Source organism: Convolutriloba macropyga, chromosome 9 (genome assembly GCF_964194025.1).
Source record: "Convolutriloba macropyga chromosome 9, txConMacr16.3, whole genome shotgun sequence".
NCBI lineage: Eukaryota > Metazoa > Xenacoelomorpha > Acoela > Convolutidae > Convolutriloba > Convolutriloba macropyga.
This window is the reverse complement of record NC_134476.1, coordinates 33,923,270-33,944,650: the sequence shown is the minus strand read 5'-3', so window position 1 is coordinate 33,944,650 and position 21,381 is coordinate 33,923,270. Positions and strand designations below refer to the sequence as shown.

At 35.1% G+C, this 21,381-nt stretch overlaps 1 protein-coding gene across 1 annotated transcript; it reads right to left on the bottom strand.

The window, feature by feature from the left end:
* Positions 1 to 655: 655 nt before the first annotated feature.
* Positions 656 to 20,900, bottom strand: LOC142345348 (uncharacterized). The gene is made up of 10 exons (XM_075397369.1): positions 20,819 to 20,900; positions 17,725 to 17,973; positions 16,964 to 17,109; positions 11,409 to 11,544; positions 10,855 to 11,041; positions 10,344 to 10,569; positions 8,239 to 8,350; positions 4,651 to 4,712; positions 3,996 to 4,132; positions 656 to 1,256 (listed from the first exon to the last, which is right to left on the bottom strand). Exons 2-10 carry the CDS (start codon positions 17,955 to 17,957, stop codon positions 1,020 to 1,022), a joined length of 1,476 nt encoding a protein of 491 aa, XP_075253484.1. The 5' UTR covers positions 17,958 to 17,973; positions 20,819 to 20,900; the 3' UTR covers positions 656 to 1,019.
* Between the last annotated feature and the right edge of the window lie 481 nt (positions 20,901 to 21,381).

Sequence of the window (21,381 nt, the reverse complement as noted above, 5' to 3'; positions counted from 1 at the left end):
AGCTAGTACAACGTAGTCGGGCAGACCAGAAATAGTTCTATCTTTGTGTTTTGAAATAAAAATTGAATTTTCTGTGTTCTGCGAAGAAAAATGCCAAGAAATTCAAAAAGTAAGCTCTGCTTAGTTTTTCTACCTTATGTGAAAATTAATGGCATATTTTTAGTGCTCCCAAGCGAAGTAGTAATTAATGACAATTAAAAAGTATGTGTTCTCACAATGTATCACAATACAGAAATTTGCGTTAAACCTTTGAGGAATTTTGTTTTTTGGGAGCCGTAGGCTGTATTCAGTTGTTAATGCAATACGAGCACCATTTCTATAGAGAAAGATTTTGAAATCATGGATTTGGAACTACGAGTGCGACCATAGAGCGGTAATAAATTTTCTCACTAACTATATAGAGAAATTATATTGATCTCAAAAAAAAACATTGCCCGATCGTATTAAAGAAGTTTATAAATGCATCTTAGAATGGTGACTTAGATTGTTCATTCCAGGAATTTGTAACGATTAAGACAAAAACTGATAGGTTGAAAAGCAATAATTGAATATAACGAATCAAATTTGCGTCACCATCATTGATGATGTACTCTATATTAAATTTTAGTATCCTGGATTTATCAAGAATTTTATAAACTCATTCATCAGAACCAGTATTGGGGACTAGATTTGAACTGCATACGTTTACTACAGGAAACAATCAATTTGAGAGAAAGTGTCAGTTTTTCCACCACAAACTTTTAATGCTTTCAACACCTTCCTTTTAAACTTTTCCACGCCTTCAGCAGATTACCAATATCCGCCATTTTTCATATTCAATTTCGGCGCTTTCTTTTTGAAAAAATGCTTTCATTCCTCAAATTTTGAGCGAAATTGCAGCTTTTTTCCACTATTTCACACGTTAACTTGTGGCACTGAAAATAATTGCCAATGGTTGTGAGAATTCAAAACTGTTTCTCTTATAGTCGAAAAGGTTTTTCAGTCTTTATTAGTTTGTCACACAGATGTATCCATATAGATCAGAATGAGCAACAAAGGCTCCCCCAATTGTGAACCAGCTTCCAGTCTGTCAAGTTAGATTCCCGGAAATGTATTCCCAGGTTGTTAGCTCGGAATGTCTTGTCATTATCCCATTTGTCCTCCAGACCATCCCAGCTTTGGACTGTGTCATTCACACCAGCTAGGGGAAGCTCACTGGGCATGACCAGAACTGGCTTGAATTTTTGAGAACTCTGGGCACGTGCGTCCCACCAGTCCTGTTGAAAAAGTTGATTGACATTTAAACTAACTGGAACTATTTCCTTAGTCCAAAAACTGACAGCTATCTGGCAAGATCTTGCAAGATTCCTGCTAGACTCTTGCAAGATTATACATGATCATGACATATTCTCACAAGATTATTACAAATTTCTTACAAGATCTTGCAAGATAACTGTCGGAGTTGGAATAGGGTTATCAATTTAGTCAGATTTATTGCTGATCGAACAAATCTCTGTGAGTAAACCAATGCTAATCGTTTAAGAAATCAGTCGACCGCAAAGATATAAGACTTGCTCAGCACAAATAAGTCTCAGTTTGAATAAACATAACCGAGTAACGTCGGGCGAATTGCTCTCAAACAACCTGCGAGCGGTTAGCTCCGTCAGTAGCTAGCCACGGTTTAGTGAGGCTAGCTTTGGCTTGATTCGACCCTGCAACTTATAGTTTTCTAGCCTTTTTAGGAAATCAAATAAAAAAATGATATTTTAAAAATTTAAAATATTGCAAAATTTATAAGAAAAGCTTCCAGATTTCGCAGTGAACAAATTCAAAACAAATTCTTGTCTCTGAAGTTATGTCACAAAACCCATCTGCAAAACTTGAAAAAGTTTGTTGGCCAGTAATGATAGTTGAACTAAGAAAGGACAAAAATATTCAAAAACTTTGAAAAAAATCGAAATCTTGCTAAAATTCAAGATATTGAAATCTTCAAAACCATTTCATTGTCTCAAGAGACTATTCAGTATCCCTATTTCAAGCTTTAAATAAATTCACTGGATCAAAAATATCCATAAAATTGTAACATGATAATAAATTTCCAAAAATTGAAAAAAAAACTAAATTTTATCAAGAAATTGCTAAAGCTGGAGTCATTAAAATATTTATAACCATTCCATTACCTCTAAAAACTATGCGACAGCTTATTAACAAGCCTTGGAGGAGGTCTCTAGGACCCTAGTGCCAGAAAAAAATGATAATAAAAAAGTTATTTGGCTCTTGAGGCTGGAGAAACCTGTAAACTGACAAAAATTTTCAAAAAATTTGAGAAAAATGCAAGTTTTATCAAAAAAATGTTTAAGAAAATTTGTCATAATAAAAAAATGAAAACAATTCTATTGCAAATAAAATTTTTGCAGTATTTTATTATGAAACCCTTAAGGACGTTTTCTGGCTCCGGCGTCTGCAAAGACGCCAATAATGAACAATAAATGTCAAAAGAATTGAAAAAAAATTCAAACGTTTCGTCAAAAAGATGCTAAAATTCGTAATTTTAAAATGTTGAAACCAGTCCACTGCCACTAGAAACTATGCAGTAGTATAAAAATTAGTATAAAGTTGCGTTTTTTTAGCAATCGGTTGTTTGTCAGTAGCCACGGGGGCGGGGTCAACAGTGGGGTTGTCTTCGTCTCTAAGAACTGCCCTCACACCATAAGTATAAGTCTCCAAAACAGTTTGAGCTAAAACAGGGCTGAAAGGCTCTAAGAGCACTTAATGCCCGCTGGGCGCTACCTGTTTATCCCGTTTTTAAAGTCGAAAAGTCAAAAATGTCAGACAAAAATCTGTCAAGCGAAAAATTGCATAAAAAGACCAACAGGACTAACATAACTTACTTAAATTTCGTTTGAGAGCAATTAATAATATTGGGGAATTGTTCAACACCGAATTTGTAATGAAATGACCATATATCATTACCAAAACCAAAGACTGGTATTTTTGAATCAATATCTCCTACAAAATTTCATGTAAATCATTACGGGGCAGTTGTAATTTCCAGAGAGAGAGAGAGAGAGAGAGAGAGAGAAAGAGAGAGATTTAAATCAGTACTGGGCAGTTGCAATTTCCAGAGAGAGAGAGAGAGAGAGAGAGAGAGAGAGAGGGAGAGAGAGGGAGAGAGAGAGAGAGGAATATACAATGGCCTTCTATCAACTTCAAAGAAAACATTCAAAATCCTTTTATAAAAGAAAAGAAATGAAAAATGATCGTCGTGACTTATTAAGAGAAATATTTTATAATCCGTTTCATAATTTTTTATAAATCAAAACTAGTAAATTTAAAGAAATGAAAAGAAATGAAAAATGATCGTCGTGACTTATTAAGAGAAATATTTGATAATCCGTTTCATAATTTTTTATAAATCAAAACTAGTAAATTTATTTTTCAAAGCTAATATATAGATTATGAATTTATTTACAAACCGTATTTAACTATGTTACAATAACATGACTTTCAGATGCTTCTAATTGCCGAAAAAAAAATTTTCTTTCTCGTATTGAGATTTAGCTTAAAATTAGAATTAGAAATTGGTTAATTTTGTTTTTCACCTAGATGTTGGAGTTTGGCACTAAAAAGTCTCCGCATAATCAATCCTAAAAGAGTAAAAATACTCCTAAAACATTTTTTATCAGCAACAAAACGTTGCGCCGAGATCAACGCTACTTTCTTCATGAAGTTTCAAATATCTTGATAAGCTCTTGATATGATTCTTTTGAAAGGAAAGGTCAAAGTATGCGCAAATTTGTAACAATGTTTTTATGTTTAAAAAAGATGTAGTTTTACCAAACTGTTAAATCTTGCAAATATTGTAAGTTTTTGTAAATTATGCATCAGAGAACTTAAAAATATAGAGTGGCTACTTCCGACTAAAATCTTCCTTCAGTCCCGTTTTTAATTAAAATAAAAAACAACAAATAAATTAAAATAAATAAAACCTTTTTAAAATAGCAAATCGTACAAACCTTCGTGGGTACTGTCATCCAGTTATTTCCGACGTCCGATGAGGCCATGTATGTCTTCTGGCTTCGTCCAATCCCAAACACCTGGTACTCGGGTCTCATCAAGTATCCGATCACGCCGGCTATCATCTTCGTCATAACTAAAAAGTTGGCGATTTAGCATTAGTGGTAGTTTCGAAGTTTATGTAAGATTTAGTTTTGAACTCCTAGATTTTATGGTGCGGATGCGAGATGAATGACGTCTGTATGGTTTTAATTAAAACAGATGGAGCGTTCTTCGGGCATAACAACCAAATAAGCGTCAAGAGCACGAACCATTGAGCTACTGTGATTTTGGTTTTCAGACTTTAAAGCATTGTTTTACGATTAAAACTGCCATTCATCTTTTTCATCTATCTAAGAAGCGCATTGACTGGGAATGTTCTGCCTGTGACAGTTTTGTCAGTTTTTTTTTCGGACTATTTTGTCTGGTTCAGTTTTGTCTTGGACTATTTCCCGATTCAGGAATATTTTGTCTGGGACTGTTGTGTCGAGGACTGTTTTATCTGTTAACCCATTTTTACATGTATTAAGATATGTTAAGTGAGATTAGAGACAAATGAACCAAATGGTTCATTTCATTTGGAAGAGGATTTGGCACGTAATGCTTTACACTCACCAGTCCATCGAAATTTCCCGTTGGAAGCTTGGGTCATTCTCAGGCACTCCATAGCATTATCCCTAAAAACATGAAAAATATTAGTTTCGTGAAGTATAGGAATAAATGCCGTGAAGATGTTTTCTATCAGTCAATTTTGAACGATCGATAAATCTTGCGCAAACATTAAAAATTTAATTAGCAAATTTGAGCACTATTTGCGGTCAGATTTTTCAGAAGTGGTACTTCATCAACTGTGTAAGCTATTTTAAAACTATACTCAACGTCAGGGCAAAAATGAAGCAACAGATTTGTGTTTGATCGCCACCGTTTCGAAGAAAATTGCAGTGCTCCTATTTATAACCAAAATTTTGGGTCTTTCCATTCCAAACCAGATGTTAGAACTATTATACAAAGCTCTGAAAGTTGCATTTTTCGAAGGAATCATAGGTTTGATAAAAAACATACATTAAACAAAAAAAAATGCGTACAATTGTGATAACTGTTTTCCGAGAATATGAGTTCGAGTATTAAAACGGTAAACTAAAACATTTGAAGAGATCTTTTTAATGTACTCTGTTGACACTTGAAAGCAACCTTAATATATTAATTGTAATTTTTACTGTTTTTATTTTTATTTAATATTTTGCTTTTTAATATTTTCTTATACCATACTAAGCAAAAATCAATCTCTGTGCATTCAGGATTCCGTAGAAGAGGAGTGCTGGTGTTTGTGTTATTTGTTTTCAAATGGGGAATCAAATTGGTGTTTACAGTTTGTCTTGATGCTGTCTGATGTATGTGGTGGGAGGTTTGTTGTTTAGTTGATTGCTGCTGTAAATTTGATTATAGAGATTGACGGATATATAGTTTTTACCTGTAGAATTCCGAAGTAATTAGAGATTTTTAATTTAACAACTCTATTAATTAAATATTCAAAGGAAATTATTCAATTAATAACGATACGTTTACAAATTGGTCAAAAAATGTTCCTATACGATTTACAATTTAATGAACAGTTTTTTTCCCAGAAATTTGGCCGAAATTTGTTGTTAATAACGATAAATCAGATTGTTTTGACAGAAACATGGGGGCTCGGTAATGTGCATTCGCATATAATGTTCCGAACCCACTCATCCACATTTAGATTTAGCTGTCTACCAAATGAGGAAGAGATAGGACATATTCAATAACTCACATATTGTTGAAAAAACTAGTTCTTGAGCTAAAAAAAATGTTAAAAAAAGTAAGCAATCGGGCATTACAGGACCGTTGCGACTTGCCAATACTGAGACTATGAGGCAGGAACAACACAAAAAAATAAAACAATAAAAGATAATTACGAAGAAATATTTTCCGAAAAAAAACATTTAGTAATCAAGTTAAGAAACATTAGGTGAAACGTATCTTGATCAAATTAACTTTTGTTTTGCTACAAAGCACATCGGTCCTGACTTTAACGAGAACAGGCAACAATTCCAAAAAACAAGAACAAAGTGGAGAAAGTTCAAAAATCAATCTAATTTTTTCAAAACCAATTAAGTTTAAAAGTCATAGAAACCATCCAGTTTCAACTTGACATATAGTAGATGAATCCACATGTAACGCTTTGAGAAGCCAATACCACCTGTTTAAAGTGAAACTATATCAGAGGACAACAAAATAAGCGAAAAGTTACTCAAAGACAAAAGTTTGAAGCCATTAAAAGCACTAGTTATTAGGATATAAATGGTATCTGTTTTTATTTAAAATTTGTCAAGCGACCGGCAAATACTTTAGTTACATTCAAATATCGGAAACATAAAAACATTGAAGGAAGTTTGCCGAAGACGTTACTCACTGAAATTGATCTGTATGACCAACTGGCCCGCTCTCCTTTCAACGAAAACAGGATCTATCGTTTATGTGATGTGGCGAAAGCAGACCAAAAAGGAATAAGAAACAAAAGGCAAGTATTCACAAATAAAAAATACAAAAATTAAGAGTAGTCATAAATCCTTTAGTCCATAAATCCCCAAAACATAAAACTGCCAATAAATTTACTCAAAAGAAGACGAAGTCGGCCATTTATAAGACGCAGCTACCAGTTGACAGAAATAAAAGTACAACAGAAATTTACAATTCTATACCTCCTTGGAAAAAGCCAAAATCAAAAACTCTTTTTAATTTGATATTCTACACTTGAAAATTCTTCTAATGATGCCACTGACAACTCTGTAAAATGAATATATCGATCGGCGAAAATTTTCCGAACAAAAAATTACAGTTGAGCATATCGTTTCATCCTCCGACTAAAGTGGGGTAGGAACAGTAACGTATATTTTGCAAGATGCAGGATCTCGCACGAATCTTGTTTCTGGTAATGACGTGACCAAAGAGCAATCATTAAACTGGTTAAACAGTTTAATGAATAATAAGACACAGACATGTACCAAGCTGTTTACATATAGGAACCAATTGAATTTGACCCTAAAAATAAACGGATCGTTTCCGTTTGTGCCCCCCAGTTTAGTGGGCGCATATTATTTGCACCCCCAGACGCACGTGCCATATTTTAACATAATGATTTACTATGTAATGGCACGTGCTTTCTAACTGGGGGGCGCATAACGTACTGGGGGGCACATACGGAAAAGATTCAAATAAACATATACTGTCAAAAAAGATTCAGGTGCTGAAAGCATTCAGATAGTTTGTGTTGCGTATCGTCATTCGACGAAAAGATTTTGTTTTCTGGTAACGGTTTTAGTGTCATTACAATTTGAAAACCGCATTTGTTGAGAGCAGTGACAAAGCGAACATTGCTGACTAATTTCGTTAAATCCTTGATGCGAATTTTAGTGAAAGTAGCGATGCGTAAAATTGCAACTAATCTCCCCAAATCAAACGACTATATTACACTCGGCGACGAGATAAAAAAATTAGAATGAATAACTTTTCACCAATTTACGCATACTTAGAATGCGACAACTACGGACATATATACCAGCGTTTGAGCTTGCCAGCGTTTGAGCTTGCTAGCGTTTTTTTGCACTCGCTAACTTTCCGGATCTTATTACATGTGTGCGGAAAACAACGATCACGTTGAGTTTATTTACTCAGTAGGATGTGGTTTTAGTTTTGTAATGATAGAGTAACAGCAAACTTTTGGCTTTATCACTGGGTAAAATGATGTCAAGTAGGAATATGACTTTAGGGATCTTTTCCGTTTGTGTCCCCCAAGTACGTTATGCACCCCCAGTTACCGAGCACGTGTCATTACATGGTATAGCATTATGTAAAAATATGTCACGTCCGTCTGGGCGGTGCAAATAATATGCGCCCATTAGCTGGTGGGAGGGGGGCACAAACGGAAAAGATCCGACTTTAGAAGGAACTGTGAAGGGCAGTAAAAGCCTTTTACAGTCGACAGAAATTTAGGTCCGTCCCAGACTTTATTTCGAAAAAGAGAGCATTTTGACTGGAACCGATTATTTGACTACAGAAAAAGTATTTTATTTCGCTGAGAGTTATGTATTGTTAAATAGAGGCGGATTCCAACGCAGTTAAGTCAGCTCAGAAGCTGATTCCAGAGCACTTCGGCCAAATTAGAGGCGAATATGAGCTTACTTGTAGAGGTTCTTTTCACAGACGTAGAGCGCCTTGCCATCCGGGTCAGCCAGGAAACCCCGCGTGTACGATTCTGGTCTCAATTTAACTTCCCTGTCCAGACCACACGCTCCTGTTAAAACAAATTATAAAACAAAGCAGATACCGAGCGATTGGTAAAAGAGCATTACAGCTCGTCGCTCTACTCCAAACATATTGTTTAATTTGCAAACATTTGAAAAGTTTCCAGGAACAATGCCAAGTTTTCAAATATTTGCAAATTTTCACTACTAAGTGTCAGATTTGCAAATTATTGCAAATGATGGTAAAATTAGGGTTTTTTTGCAAATTTGAACTTGAGTTTGAACTAGGGTGTATATAACTCCTTCAAGTACCCTGGAGTCATTGTTAAAGAGTGCTGATTGATCATAATGTCAAAACAAATCAATATAGTTTATAGTAAAAAAACTTTTTTGAAAAATTTATGATTCAGTGCTGATTTAACCAATTTGGAAAGCAAAACTGCTGTCGGAATTAGACAAACAGTTTACCAATTGAAAGCGGCCTATGTTAGGTCAGTATCACAGTCAGACGCTTTAGTTGAACAAATAACCGGTGATAAAATAACAGATAACCAAATCTTCGAAGAAACAGTGGAAGAGCTGAATAATCTAAAGATTAGCCAATGTACGCAACACAAGATTCAAGAGGCACTTGACGATGCTGCTTTTTCTAACCTTCTTGGTAATCAGATTTCAAATCGGGAGAAAGCTCGTTTGCTTTAACTAACGTTGCCTCATTCTCGTGCCTGTCTTTCCGCACCTCCAATCCCTAGTCTGGGCCTTCACTTTCAGCCAAATGAATTCAGAGCCGCATCGAAGTATCGGTTTGGTGTCCCGTTATACACTGAGGAACGAAAATGTCCTTACTATCAAAGTTGCACACTGGACAAGCTGGCAGATCTCGCTTTAAGCTGTCATCGTCGGGGGATATGATATCGCGGCACGATAGAGTGAGGGATAGAATATTTGCTGCTTGCTCGACTTCAATTTTAGCAACCGTCTGCGAACACAAAAATTTGATTCCTGATAATAACTCAAGGCAGGAGACATATATTTTGCCCAGCTGGTCAGCGGGACAAGCAGCTGCGTTAGATTTAACCATAACTTCCCCACTGCAGCGCAGTCTAATTTCAGATGCGGCGAGGAGGTGTGGTTTTGCTCTGAATAATGCTGAAGAACGAAAATCTGGACATTATCCCTAAAAAGTACCGAAATAGGTATCCAGTTTGTACCACCAGCGTTTGAATTTTTCGGGGGCTTCCCAGATTTGGTTCGGAAAACTTTGAAACGTATAGCCTTGCTTGCCGATAACCAAAACGACAACACCCTCGGCCCCACAATGGTTAATTGATATTTTTGGCTCACCCAAATTTTAGTTGCGCAGTTATTGCTGTGCGAGAACTTGTTTGTCACTCAATGGGTGGGGACAATGCCCATTTTTTTCTGTTCAACACGATTGTGTGGTTTCATGAGGACGAAATTTTGAAGACACGATTGTGAGGGTTTCTGGGAGCAAACAAAATGCAAAGACTCAATTGCGTGGGCACCATGGTGATTTGTGGGTAAAAGCCTGATCGTAATAAAACTTTCCGAGAATCGACTAGACTTAGAACTGATTTCAACCATGAGTTCCCCAACTAAGCATACCTTAATAAAATGATTTTTTATTTAAAAAAATTTTAGCTTAAAAACATTTACTATAACCGGTGTCAGCAATAGTTTAAAAAATATTATGACATAGAACTGGAGTGGTGGGCGCACATTGGGTGATTCGAAAATTGTTTTCAACAATGAAATTTTTGTTGAGGTTTCTGGATCGTTTTTCTGTTACTGAGACTCCGATATGTTATACGCCCCCATATTACTCGCTAAGAATTAAATGCCACAACATAGCAAATCAGCAAATAGTCAATGGCTAAAGTGAAACGAAAACGATGCGACCCTTAGTGTAACTTGGCCGACACTTTTTTCACGGATATAAACTGAAGAGTTCACCTTCAATCTTTCAATAGTTCACGATAACCAGAATGCCATCTATAAAAAAGTTTTTGAAAAATTTCTTACTTATATAGCTTGATGGTGCAGCTTTGGATTCAAGGCACCCAGAAAGTTCAAATCGCCACAGCACCCCTTCCCCACTGGACAGCCCATTTGGGGTATTTTTAAGCTGGGTGAAAATGAACTGGATCCACTTCATTCTGACCTGGACACGGATGTCAAAATAGCCCACTTTGTACACTGGGTGATTATGACTGGTTTTGTTTGACGGGTAGACATCGTCAATGTCGAACTGAAACACCGCTTCATCTTTAGGGGTGATCTGACCATAATTGATGTTTGTCGGATTAACTTTGTGCATATTTCCAAAAACGGTAAGAGGCATGAAAAAGTCCCCAGGTACCCATGGTTGAAAAGTTACATCAAATTCTAGCAAAAATTGTTAGAAATGATTGGAATCGTCGGAGTATTGCAAAAATGGATACAAGAAATGATAAAAACTTAACTGCGGTTGCTAACGCGAAATCTATTTGAACTCTTTTTTTTCGGTCTAAATTATTGAAGTATTTGTTCAAACCTCTCTCCAAACTTCCAGCTCCTCGTAGTCTCTCCAATACTTGCCCTCAATGTCATTGCTGTATCTGAGTTTGAATTTTTGAACGGTTGTGTTTACATTCACGTTGAGCCTTGCTAGAATGATCTCGTCTAAGATTGGTACTGTCAGTTTCTGTGCAACTGAATACTGGCCTCCCCAATTTGTAGACCTGAAAAAATTCATGAAGTTTTGCCGGACAGATCAAAGCTGATCAAATCTTCAAATTTTGATTGGCTGAATTTTCTTTGCAGCGGTACAGAATCTAAGAAAACAGGATAACATAATCTGCCGGCATTCTATTAAGAAAAACAATTCGCAGATTTATCCTTTCATACTACATACAACCTAGTTAGATTTTGAAGTACTTCACAAAACACATGGAACTATTCTTTTGTTTGTAGACATAAACGTCCACAAAAAATGGTTATTCATATTTTGGCGATAATCCTAAAAAAATAATTTTCTGCAATTCCTTGAAGTGTACTCGATATACTGCTCTTCGACTTCAGTACTTGTGATTATGATGCGTGATATACCTGTAGCCTTTGTCACTCAAAAGGTAGCTCTCAGTGGCGGCGTGAACAACTGGGTCCAAATAGGAGGAGGCTGTGAATTGACAAGGGTCATTCTTGGTCAGGTCATGCACGTCTATCTTCTCATTGCATGAGGATTCTAAATAATATAAACTAAGATTCAGAACTTGATTATAATCTGAAAGGTGCTTTTGGATATAAAACTTCTTTGATCCAACTCTTGTCTTGATTGAAGATAGTTATTCCTAGTAGATACGGGATGCTTTTCTCTCAAAGGATGTTTATTAACGATCTTGCAAGACGAGTGGCTATCTTGCGCGAATAGAAGAATGGAGGGTTTGTGAGATCTTTGTGAGGTCTCTGAAATTCACTCTTATGCATGCAAACATTGAGTTTGTTTATTTTTTTGTTTTTGCAATTAATCGGGACAAAAATTATAGATTCACGTGAAAATTAGGCGAGCAAGAATCTTGATAGGTTTGCAAACGACCCTGGTCGAGGTATGCGTTAATGATCAGACAATTAACAACGCACAGGGGGGGGGGGGGGGGGTGGGGGGGTAAATTGTGTTTTTGATTACATGAACGAGCTTCCTAGTCAAAGTCTGCCTAAATTCTGATCATTAACGAGCTAAAGTCTGATCATTAACGAGCTAAATTCTGAACATTAACGAGCTAAATTCTGATCATTAACGAGCTAAATTCTGATCATTAACGAGCTAAATTCTGATCATTAACGACCTAAATTCTGATCATTAACGAGCTAAATTCTGATCATTAACGAGCAAAAGTATGAAATAGGTTAAATACTGTCGGAAAAAATCTACAGTTGAACTAACGAACAACTTTTTGAGATTTTCCAGTATGTTTTGGGTGTGTTCCCCTCCTCCATCTCTCAACCGGGCTGGGGACCGGCTACGGCGGAGTTACAAACAAACAACTATAGGAGAATTGAGCAGAGCACTAGCTAAAAAAAACTAGGCTCGAAAAGCTCTCTCCAAAACAAAAACACTAAACAGACAAAATAAAAAAATAATAAAAGTATAATAATGTCAAATATAATAATAAATATAATATAGATTATAACCAGAATGAAACAAGGAGGTTCGTTAATGTGCGATTGCGCATAATGTTCCAACTATTCTCATTGTCGAACTTTTTTTCTAAACCAGCTATAATCTATGAGTCGTTTTTTTTGAAGTCATGTTTCAAGATAATTTAAGAGTGCGTACAAATATATTTTACATCAAAGAAAGAAAACATCTAGTGAAACATCATTAGTGAAACATCATTAGAATAACCAACATATCTGTTTTTAGGTACCTGGTGAATCATCATTAGAATAACCAACAGATCTGTTTTTAGGTACCTGGTGATTTCCCAAGTACATTTTTAAATGAATCTCAACCTTTTCAATGTTTTTATAAAGTAGGTAACTCTATGCCATAGTATCAAGCCTGTTTGGTCTTTTTTTCAAGATTTACTGGTCAAGTTTACTAAATTTTTTTTATATCCTGCCAAAAATTTCGAAACCAGCTAAGTTATAATATCACAGTTTCAGTAAACAATTATCCGACAAAAAGTTTTTTTAAAATCCCTGTTTCGTAAAAAAAAATGCTTCAATAACGAAATGGAAGTCATTCATTTGTGAAATTGATAAGTTTTTCGTACTAGAGTCATCAATTCAGGCAGAATTTACTAAATATTAAAGGTCTCCTCTTTTAACAAACTTGAAAAGTGTCTTGATTTTTTGCTCTATTGGGGAAGACATCAAATAATGGTAATTAACAGATAGTTGCAATCAATTAAACATAACCGACTAACGTCGGGAGAAATGCTCTCAAACGACCCGCGAGTGGCTGGATTCGTCAGTAGCTAGCCACAATTTAGTGAGGCTAGTTTTAGCTTGATTCGACTCTCCAACTTTTAGTTTTCTAGCCTTGTGAGTAAATAAATCAAATAAAAGCTGATATTTTAAAAAATTGCAAACTATTGCAAAATGTAAAAGAGAAGCTTCAAGATTTCACAGTGAAAATGTTCAAAATTATTTTTTTTCTTTGGAGTTATGTCAAGTAACCCGTGTGCAGGATTTGAAAAGCTTCGTTGGCGAGTAAGGATCGTTAAACTCAGGAAAAGACAGCATTATTCAAAAATTTGCAAACAATCGCAACATTTAACAAAATTTTGCTAAAATTCACGAAATTAAAATCTTCAAAATCATTTCAATGTCTTCAAAAATTATCCAGTATCTCTATTTGTTGAATTATTTGCACGGACTTTAAAGATCCATAAACTTGGGACATGATAATATTTTTCTAAAAGTTTGAAAAAAGAATTAAATTTTATCAAAAAATTGCTAAATCTGGAGTCATTAAAATATTGATAACCAAACCATTGACTCTAGAAAGTATGCGACAGGTTATCATAAAAATTGGAGGAGGTCCCTAGGATCCTGGTGCCGGAAAAAATGATAAAAGTTCAAAAAGATTCAAAAACTTGTAAAAATTGCAAATTTTTTTTTAAAATTGCTGATAGTAAAATCTTGAAAAACATTCCATGACATCTAGAGGCTATGCCGTAACCTATAATCACACCCTAGATATTTATATCTGCCTCTTGGGGCTGGAGAAACCTTAAAAATGAAAAAAAAATTAAAAGACTTGAAACTACTTGAAAATTTGTGATATTAAAAAGTTGGAAATAAATCCATGGCCAAGAAAAACTTGCCAGTTTTTTATCAATGAACCCTAATGAGGCTCAAAAAACCTGAACAATGACTATAGATATTTGAAAAATTGGAAAAAAAGCAAGTTTTGTCCAAATAATGCGAAAATTCTTGAGGTTGAAATCTTGAAAATGTTGATTTACATTTAGAAAACATACAGAATCCTATCATCAAATCCTAGAGGAGGTTCCGCGGCTCTTGAGGCTTGCGAAACCTAAAAACTGACAAACATTTTCAAAAAACTTGAAAAAATCCAAGTTTTATAATAAAAATTTGCTAAAATTTGTCATATTAAAAAATTGAAAGTTATTCCATGACAAATTTTTTCAGTAACTTATCATTAAATCCATAGGAACGATTTCTGGCCCCTGGATCTATAAAGACGTGAATATTGAAACCAAATGTCAGGAAAATTGAAAATGCTTGCACATTTTGACAAAAAAATGGGGAGGTTCGCCGGGGGGCTGATGGGGAGGGTCAAAAGCGTCAGACGAAAAATCGGTCAAGCAAAAAAGGGCATAAAAAAGAATGACAGGACTAATATAATTGCTACAAACTTCGTTTGAGAGCAATTAATGACAACCAACTGATACAAGTACTTAAGAATCACTGAGAGACATTGTTGTGAGTGCAGTGAGCACACTAGAACCACTAAAAACTTGGTTCTTTGGTGAACAAATTAATCCTATCAGAAAAGATGAACCATTTGAAATAGTATTGCCATGGTTGACAGCCTAGATATATATTAGCCATTTCAAAAATGAGAGAAAAAACAGTGTCGCGAAATGCAACGTTTCGGGAATTAAGATATCCAAATCGAAAGGGAAGTGTTATAGCAAAATTGCGTGCATCGGACTTGGACCATTTTATAATGCATAACAACCAAATTTTTATCGCTAAAATAGTGGAAAAGTTAAAAAATTTTTTTGATATTTTGATTTGCACAATACATTCAAAACAATAGGAAACAATAGTCAGATGCAGATAATGTAAAAGTTTAGAAAAGAGCAGATTTTAATAACTGCCGAAAACATTGTAAAACTAAGTTTTCTTTTTTTTTGGCTCAATTTTTAATTGAATTTAGACTCGTAGCAAATCAAAATGAGTTTAAACATGGTCTTGTTGAAAAAATACCCAAAAATTGTGCCTGAAGTGGAGTTTGAAGTTTATTTGTACAATTATCTAAAAAAAGGTTACATTTTCAGATCATTACAAATGCAAAGACTAGTAGCTTGTGAAGATCATATTTGAAATGCTTTCCACAAGAAGCAGAAAAGTCAACAGTGAAAAAAACTTTGTTTAGTCCGGTATTGCGCAAATCTGATTGATTTACCAAACTGGTGGAAGAGTAACGTTATTATGTCAACTGGTTGTGTTGTATTTATTTCAACTCGAAGGCTCCAGAAAAATATAGACGAATATCTGGAACAAAAGGAAGTATAGGTATTATTGTGTATATCGCTATTGAAGTTGCATTTTTTCAAAAAATTTAAAACTTGATGAAATAATTTGACATATAAAATGTACTACGCATATCTATGAACAATATCTATTTTCACTCAATCTTGTGATGAACAAATTTTGGTCTGCAAACAACGTTCTTCTTTATTCAGTTCAACGTTTAAAAAAAGTCCGCACGTCGATTTACTATAATGCGAAAACATGCAACAGCAAGAGCAAAATGAACTGTCATTTGTCTCCCCAGATGTTTTTAAAAATTCAATTTGTCTTCTGGGTTTAAGGTAAAAGTCTTTACACGCTGAAGGCTAAACTTTTTGACATTTTTTTGAAGTGATAATTAAAGTATTATTTTGACTCAAATTACAGAAAGTTACCTTAGCCAAAAAGTCATTCAGTAAATCTGTAGAAAGTAGGAAGTGAATTTCAACGAATAATTTTGCTTGAACATGCAACGGTTATTTACCAACTTGTAGCTATGCCGTAAGAGTGCCGAAACTGGAACCAACTTTCAAAGCAACAAGATTTTCAAAGCAACAAGAGCAAACAAATCACCCCCTCAATTGAAACAGATTCACAGGTCGTTGAAGCATAACCGTTGTCCGAAATTTTCCACTGATAATTTATCTAGCCCCAACACTTTCTAGCTCGAATAAATATTAAAATTTGAAATATTTTTACTGCAAAACGATTGTTTCGAAAATCTTGAACTTATTTCAGCAAAATTTGATCTGAATGGTTGAAAATCGATTTTTATTTTTGGCAGTCTGACCATGGGAATTTATACGTGGACACATTAGCACGTCACTGTCATATCTGTGTAAGAATTGAACAAAATCAGTTTCGGAAAAAAAACCCAATCTAAAAAAACCACTTAAATTCAGATTGGAAATAAACCCCCGCGGAAATAAATCCCACGGAAAAACACCCACGGAAGTACCCCCCCCCCCCCACCACACAGAAATATACTCCAACGGAAATAAATCCATCCCGACATGACCCTTAAAAGGCTGAGCATTTAGCGCGTGGGACTTGGAATGAAGCTGTTACAACCGAGCAAATTATAACAACCAAAATTCAAATTTAAAATGCGGGGCTTTATTTTCATGCGGGTTTATTTCCGTGGGGTTTTAATTCCGATCTAAAATCAGGTGGGTCTTTGTTTCCGTGTTTTTTTTCTAGACCCGCACAAGAAGGCCCTCACGTTGCTAATTACCGATTAGAAAACTACCAGATTGGCACTGACTGGTAAGATCGCTCTTGATAAAATTTGGTTTCTACATTTTACCTCGAGCAATCAATAAAAAATGGAGGCAATAATTTTAGGCCTCCAATGTGTACGTTTTGCGGAGGTCTGGGTTTGTGAATGTTCTAACCTTGAACAATGAGTTGTATCAGTTCTGTTTTGACTTTGGGTGAGAAGACAGCGATGTTCCTCTCAATGTCACCAGACCTGTTGTATTTTTCATACATGTGCTCAATAGGCAACGCAGTGAAGTAGATTCTAGCAGTCTTGAAGTACCTGAACACGTATTTACTAACTTTTGCATTATGTCCTCGGTAAGAATTTGGAGTTCATCAAATAGTTGATGCAATTTTTTTAACCTTAAACAAACTTTAGGCAATTTTTGAAGATTGGAGACGGAAAGAATTGTGGTTTCATTTTCAAGAGATATTTCGAATTGGTCTTTGTTGGAATTGGTTCGATAGTGTCTTAGTGTCGCCATCCAGTTTTCAGCTCATAACTACAGAGGAATTGTTTTTTTTGCACAAATTATGTAAGAATAAGCTGCCTTTGTGAAAAATCCGCTCTGTGAGCTGAATTCTCAAAAGTTTCAGCGAAAAGTTCAGCTCATTGTTGACCTGAGTGCTCGCTCTAAAAAAGAGCTATTTGTACATTATTGGTCGTTGCCATGGCTACGTTGGCAAATTTAATAAAGTCAAATTATTCTGATTCAAGTTTCTTTTGTTTTTTATGTCTGTAGCTGCCTTAATCCAATATTGTTCAGATTTCCCTTACATAATACATAATAATTTTTTTCAATTTTTTTATGGTTATTTTTGGTCATCGACAGCAGAATCAAAGCGCAATGGAAATGCGATGGTAACGGCTTGTAATTTTTTGACGATGACTAACGGATCATGTTTCGCGAATTTGAAGGTGACATTGAAACTGATATACTCCGTCTTCTGCACACTGTAGAAATAGAACTCAATGGAATTGGCCAGAGGGTTTATTGAAACAGCTTTTCTGCCTATATTGTGAACCCAATCTGCTTGTTTGTAGTCTGCATAGTTGGGCATGTGAACAACTACCGAGTAGTTGATGGCTTCAGCTGAGGAGTAGCAGTCGTGGTACACTTCCACCATGTACACACCTTCGTCTCTGTCAATAAACAACCTTTTTGGATTGGATAAACCCTAATGAGGCTCAACAAACCTGAACAATGACTATAGATATTTGAAAAATTGGAAAAAAAGCAAGTTTTGTCCAAATAATGCGAAAATTCTTGAGGTTGAAATCTTGAAAATGTTGATTTACATTTAGAAAACATACAGAATCCTATCATCAAATCCTAGAGGAGGTTCCGCGGCTCTTGAGGCTTGCGAAACCTAAAAACTGACAAACATTTTCAAAAAACTTGAAAAAATCCAAGTTTTATAATAAAAATTTGCTAAAATTTGTCATATTAAAAAATTGAAAGTTATTCCATGACAAATTTTTTCAGTAACTTATCATTAAATCCATAGGAACGATTTCTGGCCCCTGGATCTATAAAGACGTGAATATTGAAACCAAATGTCAGGAAAATTGAAAATGCTTGCACATTTTGACAAAAAAATGGGGAGGTTCGCCGGGGGGCTGATGGGGAGGGTCAAAAGCGTCAGACGAAAAATCGGTCAAGCAAAAAAGGGCATAAAAAGGAATGACAGGACTAATATAATTGCTACAAACTTCGTTTGGGAGCAATTAATGACAACCAACTGATACAAGTACTTAAGAATCACTGAGAGACATTGTTGTGAGTGCAGTGAGCACACTAGAACCACTAAAAACTTGGTTCTTTGGTGAACAAATTAATCCTATCAGAAAAGATGAACCATTTGAAATAGTATTGCCATGGTTGACAGCCTAGATATATATTAGCCATTTCAAAAATGAGAGAAAAAACAGTGTCGCGAAATGCAACGTTTCGGGAATTAAGATATCCAAATCGAAAGGGAAGTGTTATAGCAAAATTGCGTGCATCGGACTTGGACCATTTTATAATGCATAACAACCAAATTTTTATCGCTAAAATAGTGGAAAAGTTAAAAAACTTTTTTGATATTTTGATTTGCACAATACATTCAAAACAATAGGAAACAATAGTCAGATGCAGATAATGTAAAAGTTTAGAAAAGAGCAGATTTTAATAACTGCCGAAAACATTGTAAAACTAAGTTTTCTTTTTTTTGGCTCAATTTTTAATTGAATTTAGACTCGTAGCAAATCAAAATGAGTTTAAACATGGTCTTGTTGAAAAAATACCCAAAAATTGTGCCTGAAGTGGAGTTTGAAGTTTATTTGTACAATTATCTAAAAAAAGGTTACAATTTCAGATCATTACAAATGCAAAGACTAGTAGCTTGTGAAGATCATATTTGAAATGCTTTCCACAAGAAGCAGAAAAGTCAACAGTGAAAAAAACTTTGTTTAGTCCGGTATTGCGCAAATCTGATTGATTTACCAAACTGGTGGAAGAGTAACGTTAATATGTCAACTGGTTGTGTTGTATTTATTTCAACTCGAAGGCTCCAGAAAAATATAGACGAATATCTGGAACAAAAGGAAGTATAGGTATTATTGTGTATATCGCTATTGAAGTTGCATTTTTTCAAAAAACTTAAAACTTGATGAAATAATTTGACATATAAAATGTACTACGCATATCTATGAACAATATCTATTTTCACTCAATCTTGTGATGAACAAATTTTGGTCTGCAAACAACGTTCTTCTTTATTCAGTTCAACGTTTAAAAAAAGTCCGCACGTCGATTTACTATAATGCGAAAACATGCAACAGCAAGAGCAAAATGAACTGTCATTTGTCTCCCCAGATGTTTTTAAAAATTCAATTTGTCTTCTGGGTTTAAGGTAAAAGTCTTTACACGCTGAAGGCTAAACTTTTTGACATTTTTTTGAAGTGATAATTAAAGTATTATTTTGACTCAAATTACAGAAAGTTACCTTAGCCAAAAAGTCATTCAGTAAATCTGTAGAAAGTAGGAAGTGAATTTCAACGAATAATTTTGCTTGAACATGCAACGGTTATTTACCAACTTGTAGCTATGCCGTAAGAGTGCCGAAACTGGAACCAACTTTCAAAGCAACAAGATTTTCAAAGCAACAAGAGCAAACAAATCACCCCCTCAATTGAAACAGATTCACAGGTCGTTGAAGCATAACCGTTGTCCAAAATTTTCCACTCATAATTTATCTAGCCCCAACACTTTCTAGCTCGAATAAATATTAAAATTTGAAATATTTTTACTGCAAAACGATTGTTTCGAAAATCTTGAACTTATTTCAGCAAAATTTGATCTGAATGGTTGAAAATCGATTTTTATTTTTGGCAGTCTGACCATGGGAATTTATACGTGGACACATTAGCACGTCACTGTCATATCTGTGTAAGAATTGAACAAAATCAGTTTCGGAAAAAAAACCCAATCTAAAAAAACCACTTAAATTCAGATTGGAAATAAACCCCCGCGGAAATAAATCCCACGGAAAAACACCCACGGAAGTACCCCCCCCCCCCACCACACAGAAATATACTCCAACGGAAATAAATCCATCCCGACATGACCCTTAAAAGGCTGAGCATTTAGCGCGTGGGACTTGGAATGAAGCTGTTACAACCGAGCAAATTATAACAACCAAAATTCAAATTTAAAATGCGGGGCTTTATTTTCATGCGGGTTTATTTCCGTGGGGTTTTAATTCCGATCTAAAATCAGGTGGGTCTTTGTTTCCGTGTTTTTTTTCTAGACCCGCACAAGAAGGCCCTCACGTTGCTAATTACCGATTAGAAAACTACCAGATTGGCACTGACTGGTAAGATCGCTCTTGATAAAATTTGGTTTCTACATTTTACCTCGAGCAATCAATAAAAAATGGAGGCAATAATTTTAGGCCTCCAATGTGTACGTTTTGCGGAGGTCTGGGTTTGTGAATGTTCTAACCTTGAACAATGAGTTGTATCAGTTCTGTTTTGACTTTGGGTGAGAAGACAGCGATGTTCCTCTCAATGTCACCAGACCTGTTGTATTTTTCATACATGTGCTCAATAGGCAACGCAGTGAAGTAGATTCTAGCAGTCTTGAAGTACCTGAACACGTATTTACTAACTTCTGCATTATGTCCTCGGTAAGAAATTGGAGTTCATCAAATAGTTGAGGCAATTTTTTTAACCTTAAACAAACTTTAGGCAATTTTTGAAGATTGGAGACGCAAAGAATTGTGGTTTCATTTTCAAGAGATATTTCGAATTGGTCATTGTGGGAATTGGTTCGATAGTGTCTTAGTGTCGCCATCCAATTTTTAGCTCATAACTACAAACGAATTGTTTTTTTTTGCACAAATTATGTAAGAATAAGCTGCCTTTGTGAAAAATCCGCTCTGTGAGCTGAATTCTCAAAAGTTTCAGCGAAAAGTTCAGCTCATTGTTGACCTGAGTGCTCGCTCTAAAAAAGAGCTATTTGTACATTATTGGTCGTTGCCATGGCTACGTTGGCAAATTTAATAA